We start from the raw sequence: 19,153 nt of genomic DNA on the forward strand, positions 1-19,153 counted from the left end.
GCCTTAAATAATAATCTTACCTTTAAATTTGATAATAGGTCAATTCAGTCTAATATCAAAACTAACAACACACTATTGAATCTGCTGAACGAAAATTTTCTATGTCGTACGTTTGTAAGACGGAGACAACACATGCGGGTACGACGTCCTCTTAATATAATATTTAAAACAATAATAAGTAGATGTAAAAACTCTAATGGTTCAATAGCTTATAATTAAGTATAAGATTTAATTAATAGTAGGACAGTATTAAAATGCACTTTGCATTTTTTATTAAAGCTAATTATGCTATGCTTCTTTTATTGCAAATACATTGTATGAATAATTAGCAATTCTGACTGAGTATATCAGAACAATTTCACATAGAATTATTTAAGAATTTTTGATATAAATTTGCTTAGAGCATTTTAAAATTGTTGGAACATTTTACACTCAAATAGTACGTTAATAAAAATACTAAAATACCATGTATATTTAAAACTATACTAAAAACTATTATATTAAATAATTATTGGGGAATCGATTGGCCGAGTGGACTAAGGCGTCGGTTGCAACGAGCACCGTCGCCGGTTCAAACTCAGCCATGGGCGGAATTTTTCTTCGGGCAGTCAGGGTAAAGTATAAACTAAATCAAGTTTTTTACAGTTTTCGTAAATAATACATTTATTAGAGTGGTTGGGTAAATTTCGATATGGGGAGGGGTTAAATATCCCCCATGAATACGTCACTGGTCACAACAGCGTAGATAACGAAATATACCCCGAAATCTGAATGTCCGTCTGCCGTCATTCAAGTGTCATCAAGTAGAAAATTTAAAGTTTAATAAATAGTTCAAAAGGATCCGAAACATTTTTAAAAATATAAATTATTATTTCTAGAAAATGCTAATATTATTGTTCAATGAAAGTTTCAAGTTTTCGTTTACGATAAGTACTTCATTTCTGAATTAAATAAAAATAAAAATTGATTTTGTCAAAAACTTCATTGTTTTATAAAAAATAGTATTTCCTATTTATCATATTTTATACCCTTCAAAGTACCAAACAGATCAAATTGAATGCAATAAACCACCCATTCTGTGTTGAGAATATTTTCTGATAGAAAATGTGACGAAACAATTTTTTTTTTAACAACACATCATCGTATTAAGTGCAGTGCATAATTTTTTCCGCAGATAATTAAAAATAACAATAAATACATTTTCATCGGACTAGGTATATAATAGCACTGAAATTAGCAAAGGGAACCAATAGTTCCCTGCAACACCTAAACTTACAGTGAATCTACTGCTACTGATCTGTAAGCATCCTGCTTCATGTCTGCGGTTTTTTTTCTTTGAGACATATATTTATCGCAAGTGTTACAATTTACTGCGCTTAGTCAAAACTATATAGGGCACCGAAAACTAGGAAGTCCTTGTGAAATCGTACACATGCTAGAATGCGAATTTTCTCACGGAAATGCGCAAGGCTCTGGGTTAGAAAACAATAAAAAAAAAATGTATTTTTCGTTTGGACATAAGACGACCACTTGTATCTATTTTTTTAAATTAATAATTCATTACACTTTTTTAAACGCCAACAGATGCCACCAAATAATGTACGTATTTCGTCGATGCCGATCAGTTCACCCAATTCCGCTCTACTATACATGAACATTTATTGTACAACTCATGCATTAATAGTTTATACTTACAGTGTTATATGCCGAATAACATCAAAGCATACGAGATATATTATAATATATTATGTAGATATTGAAAGTTTAATGGAAATAACGCGTTTTCCACCAGTGGTCATGCCAGTAATACTCCTCATTTTTTTCTCTAGATAACTGTTGTTTACATGTTCAATCGTATATAGACCATAATAATAATATATTTTATATTCAATAAAATATTAACTCGGAGAAGCATTTTTAACAGCCATCGAAGTTTATTAAAGTAGGTACCTACCTGCATATTATTTTCTAAAACTAGGTGTTTCAACGAATAATATTACATATTAATATATTTAAATAGATATATTATATGTAGGTGTAAAAATTGAATTATCTTACAGTATATATTATTAAAATGCCGCCCAGTCTCACTATTCCACACTAATTATTTAATAAATAAATAGATAATAATAATCGGATTTATATGATTTGTATTTTAAATCATTTTCATCGTCATGGAAATTAGCGTGCCATGAGACCGTGCTCATTATTTCGTTACACATTTTTCGGCGTTGTACCCTCGTTAAAGAAGTTTCAATTCAAAAATTGTATTTTTATCGACATATAAGCATGTTATAGAAATGTGAAAGCACTTTGTATTTAAATTTTCACTCTGAATTCAATTGTATGGTACATTGGTAAGTGGTAACCAAACGCAAACGATTCAATTGAGTGCATTGACGACAATATTGAAATATTTTCACGTTAATAATCTGAAATATTTAAACACTGTTCTTCAACACATTATTGGAAAATTTGGGTTATTAAAAAAACATTGATTGTTAATTTAATTAGAAATAATAATAAAAAAAATAACAATAATATTTAGATTGATTTATTTATTTTAAGGTTAAAATAAATGATAGGTTAGAACACACCTATTATCATTATTTATCTCACAGTTATATAATATAATATTAATATGACGTGTAGAATGATACATTTTCACAAAATATTTGACTGATAGGTAAGTCTGATTATGTTGTGCACGACCTTATAGATTTGTTTTTAGTATTTCAGGGCACAGTTTAACATTACTATAAATCTATAATTTAATGGTCAAAATAATGCATAAATCGTTCGTTGAATAAACAATTTCATACCAGAAGTTATACATAAATATTATGAACCTTATATAAGTGGAAGGCAGCTGATAAGAATCCGATAGTCATGATTTGACTTACAGTGACCACACCTACGCTTTTCTATTTAATGAATAGGTACTATATATAGATATTAAATTAAATCCATCTTAAATAAATAAAACCATTTTATTTCATTTTATTATCGTACATTTCTCTTCAAACATTGATTACAATATAATATGTATTATGTATAATAGGAAAATTTAATATTTAGTTTTACCGCATTGTCATAAAACTTTCTATTTTACAACGTTGTAAAGGAAATTACCATATGTAATGACATAATATATTATATTATATATGCTCTTCCCACTAACAGTTATCATACAGTAAATAAAAATGTAATATAAATCTCTTTCGATTTTTTTTTATTTTATGGACTATTAACAACAAAATTTGTTTACCTACATAAAACGTCCGTTTTAAATTGGAATTTCATAGTAATTTAAATTTTTACTGTATAATATTATTATCTTATACATCTTTTTAATAACAAAAAAAAAAAAAACTTTTTATTTTCAATTAAAATACGAATACTACGCATTAAACGTATATGTGGAAGTTTATGCAATCATGCATTTTAATACGAACAGATTACAGCGAAAAATGTATTCACCGGACAGTTTAAAGTTTAAGTCAGCAATTTCGATAGGATTTATATGCACCGTGTCTTAAACTATAATGGTACGTTTTCGTCTAAATTCGAAGGAATTCTCGTTTATAAAAGATATTTTAAAATACGGTTGGCATATTCGTTTTACTGAATGTAAACGCAGACGAGGGTACACAGAAATAACGAAAACTAATTAAACACAACGGACTTGGTGGGTTGTAAAAGCCGATTACCGTTTTTTTTTTATTTCGTGTGTATTTTAAAACTTTTTTTCCATATAATCGATGTGATAATAAAATATCGTGGTAAACAATTTTTTTCCCCCAAGAAAATTATGTTCCTGCTTTTAATATAGTCAGATTATATAGCGGGTACCCATCTAAAAAATACTAAGTTTAATATTTCTCAATATTCGATGACTTTAGCGATTATGGGTAAAAATAAAATACAATAATCTTCAATAGTTCAGTAGTTTGATTTCGTTTAGTATAACATTACCTTTTGTAGGTACCTGTCCATCGTTATTTTATACGATCCCGTTGAAAACTGCGTAGTTAAGACGATCAACTACTATTAAATACAGTTATTCTTCCGTTAGAGGTAGTTATCTTCAAACCGTGTTTTATAATTTGAACGGAAATAATTTCTCGTCACGATTATAATATTGTTATCGAGGGTGTACCATCTATAACAATATTATATTCTGTATACTCTATATATATATATATATATATATATATATATATGTGTATAGTAAGTGAACCGTGGAAACTCTTGTATCATAACTCTCGGTCGGGAGGAGGACCTCGGAATACTTACAGTTTATGTATTTTAATTTTTTACTACCTACGCAGATAATATTATTATACATATACTCTAATTATTATTTTAACCGCCGTCGCCCACCGTAGTCTTTTAATTAAATGTCACTTACTCACTTATATATTGTTATTATTATGAAACACAGCTGGACTCCCGATGGTGCTCTGCGGTGACGTGCGTCTACCGTGCATTATTAAAATCCGTATGGTACAGTATAAAAATCCCAAACACACCCAAAACATAAACGCAATTGGGTTACTTTAAAACATATTCACCGGGACGCAGCACCAAAATGAAATAAATAAAAATAAGTTTTCGTCGGAGGCGCAATGCCCGGGGCAAACGTGATGCGGCTTTTGAATTTCAGCATCTGGTTTTTATAGCGATACTACGTAGAGGCACTGAGGCTACGAAACTTTTCGAGATATATGCCGCAATATTATTTGGTCCAACCAAGGAAACAAAAAATAAATAAAAATAAACGAAATGGAATAGCTCAACAACTTAAATTTTATAAGCTATATATACAACCCTATTTAGCTATTGTGGAGTAATCGAATTACCGCGTAAAATGTGAGACTATGACTTGGTATTTTGTATTTTTTTTTTTTGTATGAAATCGAATCGTGTACGATACTAAATAATTGTTAGATTGCTTTTTGAACAGTGTTTTTTTTTCTTCAGATTGAAATTCGTTTATTTATCGACAAACCAATTATATACTTTTCCATAAGTATAGGTACTATAGGTTTACTTTTCATGAATTCATAAACTATAGCCTAAATTTAATGATGCAACGTAAAAGGAAAACTTCATCGCCTGAAAAGAAATAATTATTTGTAAAGTCGTTGAATTATTACAGTAAACATTATCAATAAGTTATGCCTATTCACAAACGCAATCTTGTGACTCGAAAAAGAAATGACATTTTTTTTTAATACCCACCGAATACCTACAGATATTTTTAGGACGAACATTATAATATGTACATGCCTAAATTTTTTAATACAGTCGCATAATAATAACATGCAACATTAACAGTTTACAAAGTGTACTAGATTTAATTAAAATATAATTTTTTTTGTTTTCGTAATGGTTTGTTCATTAAAATATAAAGTGGAAAAAGAACTTCGTACATATTATTATATAGCTGGGGGTGTTCATAATAAAAATTGTATGTGTCCTTTTTCTAGCTCCGTATCATTTCGAAACCGTGCAAAACGAGTTACGGTGTAAAACGACATCGCGTGTATACCTCCTACCTACCTAAATATTGTAAAATATCCACGCAGAAACATTTCAAAACCAGATTTTATCTTACGACTCTCTGTATTACATGTTTATTTGATTTGTCAACGTTAAATTTTCTGTTGAGCGCAACTATTATTACTTATTAAGTAAACGCAAAAAAAAAAATTATTAGTAGGTACTTGGACGAAACATTGTTGCTGCAGAATTCGTAAATATATTATAATATTATTATGGTAATCGCAATTATTACTGGCCCGAAAAATTAAGTAAAACCATTGTCACTCGTACACTCCATTATCTGGAGTTTCGTACATCACCGGGCGCGCATTGCAGTTGTTTAAGTTAATGTAAACATTAACGGACAACGATAAAATTAAAAAAATTAAAAACGAAAAAAAGGTGATACCTTTTAATATAGTTTTAATTCCAAAACCCGAACGGGTGGCAGCTTTCCATTTCGTCGATCGGCCGACTACCTAATAATATTATTGCGATGATTATCACGACATTATTATAATACGTGTCGCTCTCGCGCTGGCATTTATGCGAGAATCTAATATTTAGATGTAATATTGTAGACACAACGCGGGCGAATTGAATGTGATTCGATTGAAAACTGATGTTTGCCCATTATTAATAGGGCCTTCGAAAGGTTAATGGGCGACGACGGGGCTTAACATCGTTTCAGACATCTGCGAATGTGGTTTCCGTGGTCGAAAATCGGTCCTAGTCCTAATCTTATAATATGCACGTTGCCTCGTTCCATTAATCATAAAGTATAATGACGTATATACCGTGTTATATATAGGTATAGAGTGGCGACGTCTAAATACATAAATTACGTTTTCGATAATTGTGCAATTGAATAATAATTTGTCCAAGACAATATTGAATAATTATTTTTGTTTAGAGTGAGAAATAAAATGTAATTCTGAACAAATATTACAATCAGGTTAAAACATGTAATACAAAAAATATTATTTGTACATGTTTACAGTAATTTTTCCACGCATAAATAAACAAAAAGTAAACACGGTTAAATTTGATTTAATACAATTTTGCATTATTTATGACCTGTGAAGACAACAATTTTTCGTATATTATGAAAAAATTACGAAATATAAAGAAAAATATTCCCATAATTATTGTATAATAGTGTGTTAATATAGTTATAGGCGCGTTTAATTTTTTAAAAAAGGTATACATTTTGAAGAATAATATTTGTGTAAAGTTCCCTTATTATTATAAGAAAAAAAAAATACTCTCATAATAGGGTAATATACTGTACTGTGAAAAAAAATAAATATAGTTCTTCATTATTAACTATCTACGTAAAAGCATTGTTATAAATAATAAATAAATTGTACAAATAATTGATATGCGTGTTCATTGCTCAGCCTACAGTAGAGTAATTTAAAATTAAATGTATAAAGATACCTATTCATTATATATTGCGCAATTTTGTGATTTAAAGGACCTCATAAAATGTTATAAATACTAAATTATCGAATTTACCTGTCCAGCAGTTAATATGATTAGTACTTACTATATTGGCTCGTGTTTAAATTGAATTAATATAAATCATTGATGGTAACTTAGGGATGAAAAAAAGTTAAATTGTTCACAGTATATCTTTCTAGCCTTTGATTAATCTTTTTTTTTTTATACTGGTAATATATATTTAGGTACTGCAGAACATTATAGGTAATTGAGTGCACAAAATTCAGATAATTCTAGGCTTTAACTGAATGTTGGGTTTTAAAAACGAATTATAACGTGTATTATATTTTATGAAAAGAGGAAATAAACTAATCCAATTTTTTACGAGAGATTAATTATTGTTGGATAGTATTAATAATAATGTTTAAAAAAAAATAAGAAAATAGAGATTGTAATGATAAACAACCATAACAGTTAATATAAGAAGGGTGCTTCTTGTAGGTTCAAATTCTATAGAAAAATAACTCCAATTAAAATAATAGCTACGTTATCACTTGACTTATATCATTTGTGTACCAAGTGTGTATTATCCTATGCCTACATAATAAATAATATAATTTTTCCAATTAACTCAGAAATACAATAATATGAATATTTTTTCAAAAATATTACGAGTAATTTATTATAGCTCCATTGGGAACTTTAAGCCATTCCAGGTCGAATAATATTATGTTATCAATAATATTATTATAGTAACACAATTATTATTCAAATATTACAAATAACGATCCGAAATGTTTTCAAAATACCTTTAATATGATTTCAAAAGTATTTTCGAAATTATAATCACGTCTATAAAACACTATGATCACAAATTATATAGTACAACATTGATTTAATCAATACAAATAAAACACAATAATTGGAATTATTCGAAAATGTTAATAAAGAATATTAAGCGTACAGAGCGTCCGTTGATAATCCTTAAGAGTGATATACCTACCAAAATCTTGGTTTCTGCACAACGGTTTAAATCGTAATTTATATTTTAGTATTATTATATTGTTATTCATTATAATGTTTTTCCGGTAAAAACGTAGGCTGAATTTCTATTGCGAATTTAATTGTTCGAAATTTTTTCTTGGGCTATTGAAATATTGAACAATGCTTTTATACCATGAAATTTAATTTGAAATGTTCATTTTCCTCAAGGAAATTATTACTTGTCTTTATGTCATACTACTCTATGCAAACATTCTACTCTTTAAATTACAACATGCTACAAAAAATACTAAAAAAAAACAATGTAGAAATATATATATATGACTTCATTCATTGTAATATATGAGTATCTAAAATATTTTATTAATGATTATTATTTTATTCAAGCACCTTGATAATTATTAAAAGAAATATATTATTATTATATACTATTAAAATAACTAATGTATTCAAGAAAGAACTGATCTTTAATATCGTGTCAGAGGCAACCTCCATGAATTAGGAACTTTATGAGTATAAGCTTTATTAAATACCAACGTAGATACTATAGCTATACTAGATTCAGTATCACGTATATTATTATAAAATATTTTAAATAGATCCAAGGACAAGAAGCACTAAAGAATCATAAAATATGCATTTAAAAACATGCACTTATGCATTAAACAATATAAAAAAATTAATAAATATGAATACACTGCTTCTAAATAATAATTGGTATATTCCCCATAATAGAAAAAAATATACGTAATAAAACTATATTAATACTTAATAATCATTCGATAAACTTTGTGTTTTAGTACCCAGTAATATAAATTATCCATTGATTAATAGAAAATTAAGCACAATAAATATTAAGGGAGCTCCAGTCGATGAAAAAAAAGCGACTTTCAGATAAAAAATTCAAACAAAACTGGAGGAATTCGGTTTGACGGATTTTAATTTTAATAACGTTTTATGATTGACCAACAAGTTAAATAAGTTTTCATTTAGGCGATTTTAAATATTCCAATATTATGTTAGTGTCATAATGCGGGTCAATGTGTTAATATAAACACAAAAGTATCATATTTTTATTCATGAATATCACAGCTGAAAAAATAGATTTTCATAATCGTTTCGATGGAAACCTAGTAAACTTGGTACTTAATCATTGAAAATCAGTTTTAAGAATTAAAACCCCTCAAACCAAATTCCTTCAGTTTTGTCTCGTTTTTTGGTCTATGAACCACTTTTTTTTCGTCGACTATAGCCCTCTGCAGCCCCCTTAAGATTTATTTTATGATACGAAATTTAAATATTAAAATAAGCGAAATTTGTGTTTAGATTGGTCAAATCTTCATTAGTTTTGACTTTTGACCAAAACCAACTTGTGTTCCTTTAAAATGATTCCCTTATTGTCAGTATGAAAATTCACAATTTAATTTAAAAGTAATTGTTGACCTTGATCGTTGATAAGTACGATTAAGATTGAATTGATGCAACTTAATATCTTGAAGAGTTTCTATAGACGTATAAAGTTTCATATAATCAGAAATATTATGAGAAGAGCTTAATTTAAAGCAAGGGAAAATAGTAAGGGGGAAAAAATCCTTGTGATACACCAGAAAGTTGAGTTACAATGTTGGAGTAAAGAGTTAAGACACTGGCATATTATTATCCATTGTTGACCATAAACCAATAGTAGGAAAAAACCGAGAAAGAATAAATTCACCAAATCCAGAAATAGATAGTTAATGAGACAGGGAATTGTATTTGACACAATTAAATGCTTTTGAATAATTAGTGTTGATTAAATTTACAACTTTCGAGTGTCGACAAACATAGTTCGTAACATTCAGATAATATAAAGAAAATATTAAATCAAGGAAAGAATTATTCAAATTGGGGATATTTATATGCTTATAAAATCAATGAGTGATATCATGAACATCCCTGTATATAATTAAAACGCATAAGGTTAGGCGACTGTAAATGTTACGCCTTGCGGTAGTTATTTTACCAAAAACTCTGTCACATATTTAATTTACCTCTAAAAATGATTTGTCAGAGAAATTGTGGATAACAGAATTAAAAAGAATCGACAACAAAAGTGAAGTTGGCAGGAGAGGAAGGGGGGGGCAACAATGAAATTCGCCGCCTTTATAATGAAGAAACTAACATAGAATAATTGATTGTTCATTACTTGGGTTACTATGAGGAGCGAGAAAGGAGGTAATATTATAATATTAAAATAAACTATAAGCAACCCACCGTAAGTGTTGTGATGATTCCAATGGAAAATAAAATGAATTGTTTGGTGCTAAATCGAGTTAAAAACTTAGAAATAAATACAGTGAAAACTTTTATCTTTTAGATTTGCACCAATTCCAGAAAACTGTAGGGCTGCAGTCGTACCAATAACCGTCATGGGAGCGTACGTCACGTGGACGTTGGAGGTGTTGGCGTTTGCGATTTTCGTCGTGGTCGCGGCCGTGGTGCCGTACGCCCGTCGGAAGCGCGACTACTGGATGAATCGTGGGGTGCTGGCGGCGGCCGGTTACCGGTTATTGGTCAACACGCTGCCGGGCATCCGTCTGCACGACAGGTCACTGTCCGGTCACCGGAACGACGCCAAGGCCGCGGGCGCCGCCGTGCTAGGGCTCTATGATGCAGGCCGGCCGACCGTACTGGCGTGCGACATCCGGGTGGCCGCGGCCGCAATGGCCAACGACGGCTTTGCCGAGGTGGAAACCAGAGGCGGCCGCGAGATGAGCCTCTTACCGACCGCGGTGGACGCAGGTGCGGTGACCGCCGTGCTACCGACCATGGCCGTGTGCGTGGCCGAGCTCATCACATCCCTGGAGGCCGTGGCAAACCGTCGGCTAACCATCGTGCCGTGGACGGAAGTGAAAAAGTGCGCGACCACGGTGGTGGCCACGTGCGTGTACGGCCAGCCGATGGTGGACTCGCGGATCAAAGCGTTTGCGGAACAGTGTGACAAGGCGTTGTCGGGTGCTAGTGGTCGGCCGACGGTCACCGACCATTTTGCATCGTACGACTTGTCGTCGGACGGACGAGCGTCGTCTTCCGATTTCAAACAAATTTTACGGGCAGCCGCCGCAGACAGCGACAAAATAGATGCAGGTGAGTGAATTATTTTTGATTTAATAGGTACCTACTAATTTAGACCCAATAATGTTTAGGAACCACGACGGTTTTCGATGCTATACAACTATTATTTTATTCATCCTGTCCATAGAAATGGATTAAGAAAATAGTAGCAACTTGATCTGTGGTAAACTAGTAAATTATCACTCTTTCATTAACATTTATATCAGTATAATTCAGGTATATTATGTACTAATCATTTTAAAAGATTTTATCTTTCGAAGTTCATTACTATTAGATTGATTTATTTACTTTGAAGAAGTTATAGAAATCGTGACTGAATAATATTATGCAGAAATTAAAATATCCAACGAATGTTGTATTTGGATTTGAAAAAATAACTTTCATTGGTATTCAGACAAATATAACTGATTCATAATTTATCATTTAATTGATACACTACGTAATGTTACTATATAGTATATAATAATTACGTATCAAAATCAAATGATTTCGTCACGTTGTTATCGAATATAGGTGATCTGGTGATTAAATACGTATGAGAAAGTATTTTATCGTTTTAATAAAAATAAGGTATACCTTTATACAAACTGTCATTTGATATGTTCTTATATGTTATCAGACCAATTATTTGACAAAATAACAATACTAATGAATTTTTTTTATGACTTTTAACCATTTATTTTTATGGGGGGTGCATTCGTAGACTTAATAAAGGTCTGTTTAAAATATTCCCGACGCAATACTCAGCTACGGGGCACAATAATTACATATAGAAAGTTATATGCGTTTGGATAATATTATGTTGTGCACCTATATCTAAGTATAATAGTAGGTATAATGTAATCCACGCATTATTGTTCGACATCTTGCGACTTATTGTCACGCATACAAAACTGGTTCGATCCATCGTCGGCATCCTTGGAATTTCTTCTTTTTGGGGCATTATATTATAGTACGCAACATTATTATCGAGTTTGTCCGAGGGCCGTGGTTGCACTACGGTATAAATTACCCCCATGTATAGTAGTGAGACGCGCGGGAGGGGTTGGAGAATGGGCAAGCGGCAAAGAGTGGAGGGATAACAAATCGGCTCATTTAGATCGTATTATCCGCACACCTTCACACCCCTGCCACCATCCCCTCGCTCGTGCTTCGAGCATAGAACTTTTATACAAACGATCGGCACCCGAAATTTTAATCCGTCACCGGCACGGTATACTACAGCCGTTGTTTCTCCGATGAAAACTCACGGGGAATTAATGGTCCACGCTACTGTCTACAATACCGGTTATAATAATATTATATATACCGCCTATGCGGCCTGCAGTGGGAGGTTTCGCGCGGTCCCGCAACTTTTCTGCCCTAGACGGTGAAAACTTTACCCGGCTGTGAGAAATTAACGTCGCCGCCGCCACCGCCGCCGCACACTATACTTTGTCCTCGGCATACTGCAGCGGGACGGCAGCTGAAGTTTTCCAGATTGTTTTTCCGGTTTAATATTATGTAATATATTATTTTGATTTTTTTTCCCACTTACTGCACATACGCTCGTACCGTTTTTTCATCGTCTTCTTCTTCTTCTGCTTCTGCTTCTTCTTTTTCTTCTTCTCCTCCTCCTCATCTTTATAATCCATCCGTCGGTTATCGATTAAAATGTCGCAGTCACGATGCGTTCTCGTAATAATAATAATAATAATATCGAATTGGTGACTTGGGTGCAGTTAAATAGATGTGTGTGCCTAATGTGTTTGAAACAAAAGTTCAACAATAAAATGATGATAATAATAATATGTGGTTTCCACTTCATAAAAACATCTGGATTTCGAGGTGTGTGAGACTATATTCTACTCACCGGTACGGTTATTGTGTTATATACGATAAGTACATCATACTTCTTTTGGATAGTACTATCTCAAATATTAAAGGACTCTAACAAAAATATACGTTTTAACTGCAATAATAATATTACGTTATTTATATTCATTATCACTCTTGCATGATACTGACAAACCATAATCACCGGGATGTCCCTCAATCATAACACAATAATACAATATTATGATCAGGATTTATTCAAGGGGTTTAATATTTAATTACTGTTTTTCTATTCCTTTCCTGATCATAATATACATAAATTGTACTGCTTAATAAACACAATTATTACCATCAAAGTCTTTCTACTAACGTGTATAACTAAGTCAATATTATTATTATATTATGTACAGAACACGCTGTTTACTGTTTACTGTATTCAGAATAGAAGATTGACTATATACAAACTATAATTATAGATTTGTTATCACTGTTGTACCATTCAATAATGAGTACATACATATTTTTGCTATTATTTCGTTATAATGATTAGAAACGTCTCGTGTGATCCGTTTTTATCGTCGCGAACGTCAGGAAATTCGTATCCATCACTGCAACTAGCATAAATCGTCAAGTTTAACAGCTGTTGTAATGTACCTACAATATTGTACGTCCCAGACTGTAAACCTTGAATTTTTAAATTCATGAATTAAGAGTGATTTAAATTTTTTTCAACCCTTAATAATCATTATTTTAAAATACACTCATTTCGTATAATGGGTAATTATTTACCATAGCCCGAACAATATAACGAACAATCTTTCCACTTCGTGCTCGTATATGTATAATACAAAGATATCACTGCGTGTCTGCGTAATATCATGATATCATGTCACGTGTAATTTATTATAATATATTTTATTTTACAAATAATGAACGGCATCAATATAGTATGGAATATATTCAGAGGAAAGTCATTGCGTAAATATATTATTGTTATGCAATCATATTGACATATTGTCCAGCACTTAATGGTCTAGGGAATCGTCTAGGTATGCTATAACTTGTATTCTATTTATTTCGTCATTTTTGTAAAGTGTGGCGACCGACGTGGGATTCCATATTTGTATGGCTATATATGATAATAGTATACGCAATATAATATAGTACATCGGACAACGACAGTATGAATCCATACCTTTTTCGAGTGACAGCGCAAGAATTTGTAAAATGTCATATATTCAGTGCGTTCGTGTACCAGCGATTATTAAAATAAAAAAATAATAAAAAACAAAACAATAAAACAATTACGCGTGGCCCCACCGTCGCGGACATAATTTATTCACCGAACACTGTATATTAATATAATAATAATAATAATAATATGACAATGTCTAACCACGAATGAAAACATATTTTAACTGCAGCACTGGCGTATTATAACGACCGTATATTATTCGTGTTGTAATGTACACGCCTTTAATTGTTAAAGAAAAAAAAACCGAACGAGCAGATTTTTTCATGTCCCCCCCCCCCCCCCCCCCCGAAGCTCTGCTAAATCTAACCAAATATATTATATATTATTATTATATATATTATATATATATATTATTATTCGTCACAAAATTGGTAGGGATCGTATGCGATTTCTGTGAAATTTTCAGCAGTTCTGCAGTTTTTGACGTAAAGTTTCGACAGTCTACCTATGTTACAAATATTGCAATATAATATATCATAATATAGGCATCGCAGTCGTATACTTCGACCGAGTGATAATTAATACGCGTTTATAATATTATAATGGTAATATATAATTATAATATTTACCATTACAATTAACTAACAAAAATATTTTCAAATGTCTTTACGTTGTTTTAAAACGTATAGCTATATAAACCGAACGGAAAGTTTTATTTTCTGGTGCATAAATCAAACGTATAAACGGTCTAAGGCGTAGCCAAGGGTGGGCAGTGGGGCAATTGCAAATATATATTAACGTTTAACGACATTTTTAATTGGGGTAAAAATTTAAAAATTCAGTTGGTTGTCCCTGATTAAATTTTTAGCTACGCCCTTGTTAACGGTACCTAAGGTTTTCCCACTTAGTATTACACTCTACGGCTACTGAACGTATTTTGTTTTATTCCATAATATTGTCAAGTTGTTGTGCACTGGTCACAGTTCAGAAACAACTTAATTTTTTCAAACACTTCTGCTGTCAATATTAAATGTATTCCCGGAATTCAGCTAGGAAATAGAAAAAGGGTGACACTTTGAGAGGTATTGAAATGACTCTATGTAAAAGAAAGAAAATTGAACTACTGCCACTTCAGAAAACTTGGACATAAAAAAATCACTGTTATTTTATATATTGATACTTCAACTGAGATATTGTATTTAAATTGTGCATTTGTGTCCACGGTCAGCTGTGGTGGTTGTCTTATTTAATATTTAAGTCCAGACACATGTTTAACACGGAAGGGTGGGCCAGGTGACAATTTTGTTGTATGAAAATTGATTATAAATAGGTATAAACATAATATGTGCCTCGGTGTGGCACGGTGTTTGCATTCAGTTACAAACCTGTTCTGGCTGTACGCACCGGCCAGTGTCATTAGTTCCCGAATGGGTGACCACCATGGTTTTTAGTGACAAATCCCTGCCACACAAACACACACGTGTCCCAATCGAACCCTCCCTACTGAAAATTCTTCAAAACAGCTAATGGTCATAGTTGCCGGGCTTAGGTTCAAATAAAAGAAAAAAAATAGAATAACGGGCGGTGTTCTAAAAACGGGGGCGGAGTAGGAGTTTCTGTAAAAAGTTTTAAAATTTTCTTCGTTTGTAATTTTAGATAAAAACACTGTTACGTATAATCGTCGTGGTTTTATCTGATAATAGCGTACATTACGTTATATGACCCGCATATATACACCTCAAGTATATTTTATCGGAGTACACGGTACAAGTATTATACTACCGTATAATATATAAATATAGCTAATTTATACGTTTCCTCGAGCAGGTAGCTGGTACATATAGAATACGATTATCGCTTTGAAAAAGCACAACGTAAGTTATATAATTGAACAAATTGTTCTACGCAATTTAAATAAATTTCATCTCATTTTAATCCGCGAAAATTTGCAGTACTGTTGTACCAGGTACCTATATGCACACACCATTCATGTATTATATCTGTGTATAATTTATATGTAAGGTGTTCCAACGTACACTTTAATACTATAGTATATTCTATAGTATAGAATATTATACACAAACATAGTAGGTGTATACAGAGTGATTATTTTATATAAATAAAATCACTTATGGATAAATGTATATTTTACCTAAAACATTTTTTCATTTTTCAAATAATTTAATGCGTTCGTGAAACTACAAACCATTTTTAGAAAAGTTGATTGCCATTGGGATCCAAATAAAACGTACCAATCTTAAACTAAAATAGGTGCTTATTATGACCAGTTGACAAGTGACGTAGCCATGATTATGAAATGAGGGGGGGGGGGGGTTAATCTAAAAAGTATATTGTATAATATTATACCTATTTTGTATTTACCACATTATAATACTACATTACTACGCAACTAAATACCCAACTTTAATAATATTACAAGCCAAAATATATGATCGAACGGCGCAAAAATAATTACTTTGCGAAGACAATACAAACGAATGCCAAGAATATTATTATTTTAAAATGAAGAAAATAAGTTTTGTTACTGTCGGGAATTCAATTTTTGAGTCATAATACAATTTATCAAAGATCAAACGATAAGAGTCCCGTCCCGTGGATACTGTTTGATTTTTCTACTCTGTTTTCATCATTTTCTGTTCTTTTCAAAAATTTCGGCTCCTTTAAACAATTTTTTTTATATCTGCAAACATTATCCAATATTTTAGAGATAATATTTGTCTGTTATTTTTTTATAGATGTCGAGGTCTGCGTTGGAAAGGGTGATGGTTGTGAGAGTTCATAATAAATTACACTGTGTAGTGAGCCAATATAACATGTCGCATGCTTATAGAAATAGCAGTGATGTACCTAATTTTCATGAACATTTTTCAAAAAGATGAAAATGATAAAAATGTATACCTAATTGTACCTACTTTAAACAGGAAATTCAAAATCTTAATTAATTTATATCGGTAATAAATGTGCATTTTTATATATTATTAATAAATTTGTATTTTTACTTCAGTATAAATGTTGAGTGTCTAAACGTTTTCCTACGTTTATTGATTCTTCCACTTTATGTTATGAATATTGTTTGAGTTATATTCACAAATTTACACTAACTACTTTTTATAGCTACTAGTTATTACTTATTACAAATTACATATTGTACCTACTAGTTTCAACACAATCCCAAAATTCAGAACTATTTATATTTATAACTTATTAGTTTAATGTTTGTTCATATTCACAGTCGTTTAATTGCTAATTAAATAGTAAATATTTAATTAGCATACAAACCTCAACAATTAATTGCGTAAAAAAATTACATTAAAAAAAACAAATGTTCAGAAAATGTCAATTAAAAAAATATAGCTGACATAATTGTTCGTTGTCACTCGATGCTCGTTGTACAAGAACTGTTTATAACTGTTAATATATTTGTTTAAAATGTTTTAGTAAATCAATATAAAACTGTAAAAATATCGTTTTGTATTCGTTTTTCTTACAGGTTTTTTTTAAGCACGTACAATAATAATATGGAGATAACGGGATTAAAATGGGAACGAAAAACGACGGGGGATAAGAACTAGGGAACATTAAAAGAACAAACTCGTCTATGGCCAGTTGTAGTCTCCCTATCGTAATAATAATATGAACGGGTAAGATACACATTGTAGGTATGTGCACGACCAGCAAAACATAATTTGATCGTTGTTGTAGCCTAAATAGGTAGCTTGACCTCCGTATGGTGCGAATTATTTGCGTGGGCTCTAAAATGATAATATTTCATCATTGTTAAAACATTGGATGGGTGTATAGAACATATAATATTATTATTTATTATTCTAGATAGAGGTGCGTATACACTGTGGCAATTATTTTTAGACGATTAAATAATTGAACAGTTTTTTTTTCTCCCCGAAACGCATAGACATCGTCCGCCGGGCCGTGTTAATGGGTCTGTTGTTTGTTTTTAATTTATATTACACGTATACAATAATAATGTTTTACATACACGTGTAGGCGTTGTTGTACACGAATCGTATGACGTGTAAAAAAAACAGTGGTGGTGGTCACTTTTGAATTTGTCGTATTATCAATAATATATTATTATGTATTTTGAAACGGCGACCCTCGTCGGTCGGGACAAATCGCATCCCGATTAATTGAACGCCGTCGGACCGACATTAATATTATAATAATATTATATATTGGGCATTATATGACGGCACATTGTGTGATGTCGAAAACTTTCTGACAGACGGTCAAGTGCGTATTTATGGCCACCGAAAATACGTCATCGACCGTCGTGTATACATTCTTGAGCACATGTACTATAATGCATTATAATAAAATATATGCACGACGATTTAAAGTCACATGAACTATGATTTAGACTTATAAAAACAGAATGAATCTGTAAAAACAAGCGGTAACTGACTAATCGGAGCCTGTATGTTTTAATATATGGTTCATTTTTTAGAAGACGAAACTAAACTGAGAAAATCAAATTGAAATACAATATTATTAAAAATTACAGTGATCTGAGTGTATTGACAATTAAATCCCTTTATTTATTTAAAATTGCTATATTTTTTGTATTTAAACGTTTTATTAAAGGCAATTACAGTAAATCATTTGTTCATAAAAGAGAGGATATAACGTATGGTAATCCTATTAAATAATATATGAAAAATCTTTGGGTCGATCATTTGTTGATTATCTAGGCCCTACGTATTTTAACTCAATGAATATTCAGTATAAAAAAATCATCCACGTTATTCAAATAAACTTTAACAATAAGTTACCATCGTCGTGGGTAACCTAACATTTTATTAATACTTATTTTTTCGATTCCAAGAAGAAAATAATAGGGGCACCACAACAATAATAATGTTAACACCAGCTATTCATATTATTATAACCAGCTGTCTCGTAAAACGTATTGCACGTGTTTTAAGTGTGTGTGCGTAAACACGGAAGCGATTAATAAATTGGTTGGTTATAGGAGTGAATGAAAGAAAAAAGTCGCCG

At 31.3% G+C, this 19,153-nt stretch overlaps 2 protein-coding genes across 2 annotated transcripts in view; one reads left to right on the forward strand and one right to left on the reverse strand.

Annotated features, from left to right (window-relative positions):
* The window catches only part of LOC100160267 (protein amalgam-like), a 370,302-nt gene that overhangs the window by 194,311 nt on the left and 156,838 nt on the right, over positions 1 to 19,153 (reverse strand). The window lies entirely within an intron of this gene.
* The window catches only part of LOC100574879 (cytochrome P450 6k1), a 65,955-nt gene that overhangs the window by 8,631 nt on the left and 38,171 nt on the right, over positions 1 to 19,153 (forward strand). The window contains 1 exon segment of the mRNA XM_008182285.3: positions 10,349 to 11,118. Within this exon segment, the coding sequence (XP_008180507.2) occupies positions 10,401 to 11,118 (718 nt within the window). The 5' untranslated portion in view covers positions 10,349 to 10,400.

The sequence above is a fragment of the Acyrthosiphon pisum genome, chromosome A1 (assembly GCF_005508785.2).
Source record: "Acyrthosiphon pisum isolate AL4f chromosome A1, pea_aphid_22Mar2018_4r6ur, whole genome shotgun sequence".
NCBI classification, from domain to species: Eukaryota; Metazoa; Arthropoda; class Insecta; order Hemiptera; family Aphididae; genus Acyrthosiphon; species Acyrthosiphon pisum.